Raw genomic sequence first — 9,280 nt, forward strand, 5'->3', positions numbered from 1 at the left:
TAATTTAAATAATGATGATAAACAAAAAAAAATGGTTAAAGTAGTTTCAAAAAACTAAAAACTATTCATTTTCCATATTTTCTACCATTCAGTTATCACATATAGTAATTTCAATTGACTTATTTACATTGCTTTGTGTCTAACTGCTAAGTCCTCTTATTTTATATTATGTATTTTCTATATATAACTAGAAACTAACTTCTAACAATCCCTGAAGGGATGGAAATTTAGCTATATGAATGAAGTTCTTAATTTTTGTGCACTTTTTATCTTGTTTTAGCTGAAAAATAGTTTTCACCCTTGGTATCCTTATTGATTAACATTAACAATTTTATATTAACAATTATAAAACTATTTATTAAACTACTATTATACAGGATGTTCTGTATAAAAGCTAAATAAATAAAAAAATTAAAGGAAAATATTTATTTATTAAAACTATTTCGTGATGGAAAGTAACTAATAATAAAATTATCTAAAGGGAGATAAAAAAGGGAGAGTACTACTTTTTCTTATTACTAAAAGGTGTATGAGTGTTATGATGCAGCATGAACCATCACATAGTGGAAGTGATAGATCAGGGGTACTCAAAATATTTCAGGGACCTAAGCGGTAAAAATTTAAGGCCCCAAAAAATTTTAGAAAACTCAGGCAAACTGTTTCAGTTCTGTGTTGTGACAAAAATGCAACTCAGTGGGAATAAATTTAATATTTTGTTTTTAGATTAGTTGGATTATTTGATGAAGAGTTTTGTGAGCCTTTTTGGTCATTTCTAAAATATTTAAGGCAATATTACTGCTTATTAAATGACTGACTGATAGTTGTTTGGTGCAAAAACCTAGTGTTGGATACTGGTCTCCTCCACCAACTTCTGCCAATTGTCTAGGTATTGTGGGTCTACCATCCACTGATACTAAGGATTTTCAAAGTATCATTTTCTACAAGCTGCAAGCCCACTCCAACTTAGGTCTTCCATGACACCTTGTTTTGAAAAAAAGGGCTCTTTCAACAGTTATTTCGGTATCTATATATCATTCATTAAGGAAACATGACCAGCCCATCTTAGTCATCCTCTTTTTATGACAGCACATCCATTTCTTGAAATAGGGACTCTTCTTTATCAATATGCCTCATCCTGTCTATTGAATCTCCTTAATGGCAGTCAACTCACATTTGCAAATATCAATTTAGTAGGGAAGCACAGTTAGTGCGCTGGGTCAATATGAACATTATATTCCAATATCCACTGTTCTTATTGGGATTCCCATGTTGGTTCCTGATTTGACTGATATAAAAATAAGATAATATTATTTTTAATAAATGTTTCAATTAGGTTAGAAAGATTAGAATTTAATTATTTTCATCCATTATATTGCTTTTAACATGTTAGCTGCTGACAGCTTTTTCCATATTTTCAAAACATTCCTTTCATGTTTAATTAATATAATTTTCTTCACATACTGAAATTAGAATTTCATCTAATAAATAATATTTTTCAAAAAATTTCATGCTCACTAGTTAAATCCTCTATTTTTCAGCCAAAAAAATTGAAATGTGATAGAGAAAATGAACACAAAAATCCTCGATGGATGAACCATTATAAACCAATTTATTGCCCACCATTGATAAGTAGCTTTTTGTTGATAGATATCCAGAAAATTTTCAGAGTCAGGTTTAGTGTACCACTGCTGGATCGGATCACCCGTTCACAAGGAATCGAGTATGGCTTAACATTTATTTATTTATTTGGGAGTTTGCTATTACAGTTAATTCATGTTATAAAATAGGGTAAAATTCAATTATATGCCAGAAGTAAGGTCTACAATTTTTTTTAAAATATGTGTATATTTTCTAAAAGAATTACATTTAGGATAAACAACTTTTTTATGTCTGTGACCAATATATGAAGAACAGAACATATCAACATAAAAATAATTCAAGATGCAACAACAAACAAATAAACTACATTAGTGCATAGTAGCATTCAGTTGAAAAAGGGCATGAATTCTTAACGCACAAATTTTAAATATAAAAAAAATGTTTTTGAGTCAATAATAATAACACATGTAGGAATTTGGAACCATAATGATCAAGGAACATTATCACAAATAAAAATCCTTCTTATAGTTTGAACTTAGCACTCAGTGACTATCTTTCAAAATACTAGATGAAAGATGAGCTTCTTCAACACTTTTGCAAGAACATGCTGGAGATTGGTGAGATAAGACCACACAATAACCGACACAGTATCTTCAAAAATGCTAAATAGCTATTATATGGACCATATTAAACTTTTAATAGATATATTACACAAAATATGAAAAAAAAATAAAAAATAGAAGACCTTATTTTTGGAATTGCCTTTGTCGAGTGAAAAATAAAAAAAAAAGTGAACAGAAAGCTCATTGGGCACAGGTAGTTTATGGAACATTTACAAAATAAAAGGCCATTTTTTTTATTTTCATATAAAATGTAAAATAATAACCTGTTTATTAATTACATTGTTTATTTTTTTAGTCAATCACAATTGAAGGCATGAGTGGATGAAGGTGTTATTAGACGTTATAGATAAAATAGTGATTTTGGCTTAGAAGAATATTTCAAATATTCCTTTTAACATGGCACCTTGTTTCATTTTTCTGTACTTTAAATTTTGAAACTTTTCAGAAGTTAAATATTTAATTTTCCTGTTTGAAATACAAATAAAAATCATTTCAATGTTTGTAACATAACATTGCAAATTTTTTTAAGTTTCCCAATTTATCAAAGAAAAATCTTAAGTGATTATTAAACTATCTTTGACGTTTTATATGCTAATGTTAAACCTAGATCTTAATTAAATCAAGGTATTAAATAAATTTCTTTTATACTAGATAATCAGTAAATCATCTGATCAGTAATACAGTAAAACCCCGCATATCCATTCCACTTAGGTCTGAGACATAACAGGATAAGCAGGAGACCCGGTTAATACAAAGAGTTTTAAAAGAAAAATCTTCAACATTATCCTCTCATATTAGATTAAAGTTTGAAATGTAATACAAAATTTATAGATGATATGTATATGAACACATTATGAATAGCTTGAGGCAATTATTTCAGGGAATTTTCATAGAGTGGTTAGAATCTTATGGAGTCAACATTAAAGAATCCTCCACCGGTTTAAATTCACTCCTTAAAGTCATAAAATTAAGAGCAAATCACTCCAAGGAAAATCACTGGTGAATATAGTCTTAATAAACACATGTTCAATATTAAGCTTACAGGATCACTTTTGTGCATATTTTGTAGTGCTGATGATGAAAGGGCATAACATATCATTTGCTGAGGTAATTGATTTGCAGGCATGAGGTAAGCACTGTTTGCCATGGATCGCATTACGGACACCAAACAGGGCAGATTGATCAACCCTTTAATCATAATTAGATTCATAGAATCTACTAATCTCTCAAGTTTTAAGTAGCTCATAATGATGACGGCACACAATAGACCGCAGTACTATAAGCCAAAAAAAAAAAAAAGATCAAATCAAAATCTGGCTGCTACTGATATCTCAATTATTATTGTAATAATTTCTATTGGTATGTATTTAATTTTACAACTTTAAGATCACATTACTTACTACATTAATGAATGCGTTCAATTGTAAATAAATACAATATTTGCATATACCGTTGTATATGTAAATACAACGGTATTTGCTTATTTTTCAAGAAATCCACGAACAATTTGAAAATAACATTAATTTTTTTTTCACAAATATTTTACTTCATTGTAGACTGCTTGCAGAACTACTTGGAATGTACGACTTGGAAACGAATATCATATCTTATTGGACAGTAGATGTATTGTCCCAAGTAATCAGGAAGTGCCAAAGCAAATCAATGAAAGAAGATAACATAAAAATGTCCATACTTTGGATACACTACATCTTATACACCATACATAGTGAGTTTTAATCCGAATTTTAACTCATTTTTAAATTAATTCTAACTTTTCTTCATCATCGGAAAATTTCTTAAAACAATGAAATGGTATGTGAATATTGCTTTGAATGAACAATACCCTATAGCTTATCCATTAGGATTTGACATCTTTATAAACTCCAACCAGGGTTTCCATATATGGTGATTTCTTCTGAACCAATATTTTCTAGAACCAGAGATTGAAACTTGGAATATGGCTACACCAATAAATAAAAATCAACAAAACAAGCTGAGTTCAAACTAGCCTCTGGGAACCAAAGCTTTTTACTCAAGAATGCAAAGATATTGCTTGAAAATACTCTGTCACACCAGATTTATGACCTGAAATTGTTTCTTTTTAGATTAAGTTTGAAATTTAGTTTTTTATGTAGGTAAGATTCGCTTAACATGGACAATGATGCACTTTGGACACTTCTCCCTCCTAAACAATGAGGGGGTGATAAAAATTTGATTTTGCTATTACGTTTTGCATCAGTGATGGAAAATGCTGCCCTGTTTAATTCCCCTCTTTATCAATTATAGTTTTCAGGTATCAATGATAGTATTAGTAAAGGTGTATGGTGTAGTTTTGTGAGTTTTCATTTTCATTAACTCTTTATCTTTAAATTGAAAGGTTCATTCTATTTAGTAATCACTTTTTATAACAAGTAGCAATAATTTCTATGAGCAATGATGTTTCCTGATAACAGAAATTTTTTTCACAATAAAAATATCAAACACAGTCACAAAAGTTTTGAGTGAAAACCATGTAATATTTTATTTTAGTCTCTCAATAAGTTGAAAACTTAAATCCTGAACAGTTAAAAAACTTCAAACTAGACAGCGAGTTGAAAACTTAAAGCCTAAACAGTAACAAAATAAAAGGAAGCACACTATTGATTACATTATGTTGAAAAAATAATAAAATCTGAACTACAGGATATATGTAACTTACAGATATATATGAAAGGAATATGATCCGGGTGCGGTAAAAAAAAAAATAGTAGAAATATACTATCTTAATATTTTTGGCTCATTAAGATAGTATATTTCTACTATATTTTTTTTTTTTTGACCGCACCCGGACCATATTCCTTTCATCTTTACACACGGTCAACCAATAATCTTACAGATATATAATTTGAGCAACAATTAGTACAATTAAATGAACACTTGTACAATTTGTAAAATAGGTGTTGATGCACCATTAGACATTGAAGATTAGCTGGAAATTAAATTTAATAAATGAATTTTGTAGGAAATGTTTACTAATTTAATTTTGTATAGAATGCTTATCTATGTAATAACCTAAATATTTTAGTTAAAAATGAAAAACAAAAAAAAAAGGTGCAATGTTGTTATTTTTTATTTTCAACATATAAGAGATATGAGCTTGCTTTGGAATACTTAAAAGATATAATTAGTTAATTTAAAAAAAAAAAATACAAATTTTTCCATTAATTATATTTAGTCTTGCTTTTTATTGCTTTATGGATAAACTTTAAAAATAATAAGAAGATTAACATAAAGTAATCTATTTTTTTTTTTGTTTTATTGGAAGAGAAAGACAAATTATAAATATGCTTATCATGAAATTCTCAATATGTTATTTAGTGGTAATATATTTTCAGGAATTAAATATTTAACTATAATTAACTTTGAGGATACATCAAAATTTAGCTGTAACCTACGTAATTCACAACTCACTAATTTTTATATACTTGAATTTGAATTATTAAAAATAATAATATAGTCTCAATTATTTTTATTAAAAAAAAATAAAATAAAATAAAAAATCATTAAATAAACCATACATTTTTTTTAATTTTATTAAATTGCTGATTATTCATTTGAACTGAACATAACTTTTTTCACATTTGTTTTAAAAATAATTTTTTTGCCTGGAAAAAGTTATTGTCTCTCAATTTCCCCAAATAAAATTGTTTAAATTCTTTTTATTTTAAAATATACAAATTTACTTGCAACGATTTATTTTGTTTTATATCAGAATTAAGGAGAAAAAAAATAATTTAATTTTGATTAATAACATTTTTAATCTATCATAAAACAGCAAGAAATTTAAAAAAAAAATAATAATAAATAAAATAAAACATGGGTTTAAATCTAAAAGTAAATGACTTCTGTTTCATATTTAAAGTTCATCAAGTATTTAATCACTTAGTTAGTAATAATCAATAAATTATGATATATTGCAGCTAGAGAATAAATTAATAGCAAATACAAAGAAATTAGATCAAAAATAAAAGAAGTCACTGAGAGAATTGTCTATGAGATAAGTTGGTAATACAATTTTTATAAAGAGAAGTAAAATTATGTTTCATGACAACACCAAAGAAGTTTGAAAATTAAGATGAAATATCAACTAGCCACAATTACAAACTGCCTGAAATTTGCAACACATCAACCTTCTGTTGTCTTCAACAATGAACCATTTATTTTGTAGAAAAATATACCTTTTCAAAGATTTGAAGTAGTATTTCCCAACTTTAAAAGCTAATTTAGAGATTATTGTTGGTTTGACTGGATAAAATTGGAAGAAAGATGGTCTGGTTAGCGTTCAGAAAGGAAAATTCAAATAGTAAAAATCAATTCTTTTATAAGCAATTTTTCAACTTATTTTGCAGGTCTTCATAAGGGCTAAATAAACAAGATTCAAAGCAATGTTATAGGAGATGATAAATAGAAAAGATGAGCAAAGTAAATTAAATACAAATGGAAAATAAAATAAAACCAGTAAAAATCATAACAAACAAAAAATGTACTACATTTACTGCTGGCATAATAACAGATTATTAAAAAATATGGCAAAGGAAATAACATTTTGGCAATTTTTTCCACATATAGTATAAAATTAAATTAAAATAAGAATCCAAACCTTCAAACTTCTAAAAATTTTATGTATTTATTACCTCTGACATTTCAGACTATTGTCCATTTTCAAATGTTTATGACATGTATTCAAACAATTTCTTTAATGTTTAATCTTCAAGAAAAAAATATGTCTAATTTTTAAAATTAATTTTTGTATTGTTTCACATCATAGCAACTTAATTTCATTACTACTATCTGTAATGAACTTGTGATTTATTTAATTGTTTTTTATAATGAAGATTAAACAATTTAAAAAAAATATATTATACAAATTTTAAGATAGACAATAAATACTTCAAAATATCACATGCAATAAAATATATGACTTTTAGAAGTTTAAAGATTTAAATTTCTATTTCATATATTTCTTTAATAACAAAAACAAAAACCAATGGTATAATTGGGTAGACAACAATGTATAAGTATATGACCGTAGCCTATAGAAAATAAGAACAGAGTAAATTAAAATACAATGTAGTAAAAAGTTATAAAAAATAAACCCCCAAACTAAACTACATTGTAAAGCATACATAGTTTGGAAGATCTGGAATTAGTGTCACAATATTGGTCTTTTAGGTCACTGTAAATTTAAGGTAAAGACATTAAATTGGTGGTGTGCATTCTTGATTTCACCTGGTACTCAGCACTTATACACTTTTTACAAAAAATTTTAAAGTAAATTGTAATTAAATACCAAAAGAATTGATTACAAAATTTTCAATAGTATCAATAGTACATCAAAAGCTTATATAAGGTTTGTTTGGTAAGGCAAACCTTTGGGGAGTATGTTGAACATGAGGTTAGACTATACTACATCAAAGAAATTGTTTTTAAATTCCATGCATCCAAACAAAATGTATACCTAAAACAGAATTTTTTTTTAATACCTGAAAATAATAAAACTTGTATTTACCCTAAATGAGCCATGTATCATAACAGATACAAAAATAAAATTGTAAGTATTTTGAGTTAAAACTTTTTTTTTTTTTTTTTTTTTTTTTTTTTTTTTTTTTTTTTTTTTTTTTTTTTTTTTTTTTTCTAATGCTAAACTTAATGATTTAGAATTTAATTATCAAAAATTCACCAAGTGAGTGTTTTATTATAGTAAAAAACATGATAGTAACTTGTTTAAGATTTAAATCAACTTATTCATAATTCTGTTTTAGAAAATCATCCAACCAGGAAAAAATTGTTCAAACATTTATGTATTATGTTCAATAGAGCTATGCAGAAGCTTCCAGAAATAGTTGTGATTCCTCATCCTTACAATATAAAAAATGAGATAGATAAATCAGAGGCCAAAAAGAATGTTCATGATAAAAAGGTTGTTGACATTTTTTTGTTATCATAAATCATAGTACAGTATTTCATCATCTTTATTTTTCATGGACAACTTCTATTATTTCCAGAAATAATAAGCTCTGGACAATAGCTACTACCATTATTTTAGAAGTTTTTGTACACCAACAATCGTTTAAGTGTGATAAAAGAATTCATTATTTATCATATAAAAGTTGCTCTGTGGCAAACTGTCAATACATCAACTGTATGTCACTTGCTGTTGTAAGTTCTTTGTTTGGCACTATTGTTTGTGAAGTCTTTGTTGTGATCGAAGCTTGGTTCTTTGTTCTACATTTTGTGCATTTTATGTTATATGTACTATAACAAATAAAACATTAAAAATATTTCAATTGTGTCCATCCTTTCAACAACAATTACACAAAGTATTAAGAATCAGTCAACAAATTAAATCTTCATATAAAATTTAAGGGTTTAACACTCCATTAAAATCCAGAACCAGTAATTTTATAAAACTCAATCCCTACAGATTTTGATTAATCTCAGACTGCGGTGATTGAACACTATTCATTTCTAATATATGGGCAGAGAGGAAGAGGAGTTATCTAGAGGTTAACACCTTACTCTTACCATGAAGGGAGGGCTCCCAATTCAGTTTCTAACTGGGGCTGCTGTAGTTCCGAGGTTGTTAAAGATGACTCCTCTACTCCCTTGGCTATATACTTCAGCCTCATAATCATAACCCCCATTATTTTATTCTTGAATTAATGGAAATTGATGAATAAAAGATATATTTAATTTAATCAAGAGAGAATAATTTTTTTAATTATCATTTCATATTTAGCCTATTTCTCGGCAAGTTTTAACAATTTTTGTTACATATATGTAGATATAGTTGACCGTAAAGATTTAAATATAAGAAGATGGTCAGGGTTGCGGTCAAAAAAAAGAACAAATAGTTTAAAACTATTTTAATGTCCGACGTTTCGCCCCACTTTGCAGGGCTTCATCAGGGCTGTTCAAAGCGAACGGTTGAACAGCCACTATTAGAAAGAATAATGTCAGCTCCTTGTCCACTGACTGGTATAACAAATCCACTTACTCCGGTAGGCTACTAAACTATA

The 9,280-nt window shown here is 27.3% G+C and overlaps 1 protein-coding gene across 1 annotated transcript in view; it reads left to right on the forward strand.

Moving 5' to 3' along the window:
- Positions 1 to 1,538: 1,538 nt before the first annotated feature.
- The window catches only part of LOC106682220 (uncharacterized), a gene marked incomplete at its 5' end in the record, with an annotated part of 27,021 nt that continues 19,279 nt past the window's right edge, over positions 1,539 to 9,280 (forward strand). Inside the window, 3 exon segments of the mRNA XM_067052359.1 lie at positions 1,539 to 1,720; positions 3,779 to 3,948; positions 8,024 to 8,181. Coding sequence (XP_066908460.1) covers positions 1,539 to 1,720; positions 3,779 to 3,948; positions 8,024 to 8,181 — 510 coding nt within the window.

This window comes from Halyomorpha halys, unplaced genomic scaffold (assembly GCF_000696795.3).
Source record: "Halyomorpha halys isolate HHAL.00 unplaced genomic scaffold, Hhal_1.1 Scaffold397.1, whole genome shotgun sequence".
NCBI lineage: Eukaryota > Metazoa > Arthropoda > Insecta > Hemiptera > Pentatomidae > Halyomorpha > Halyomorpha halys.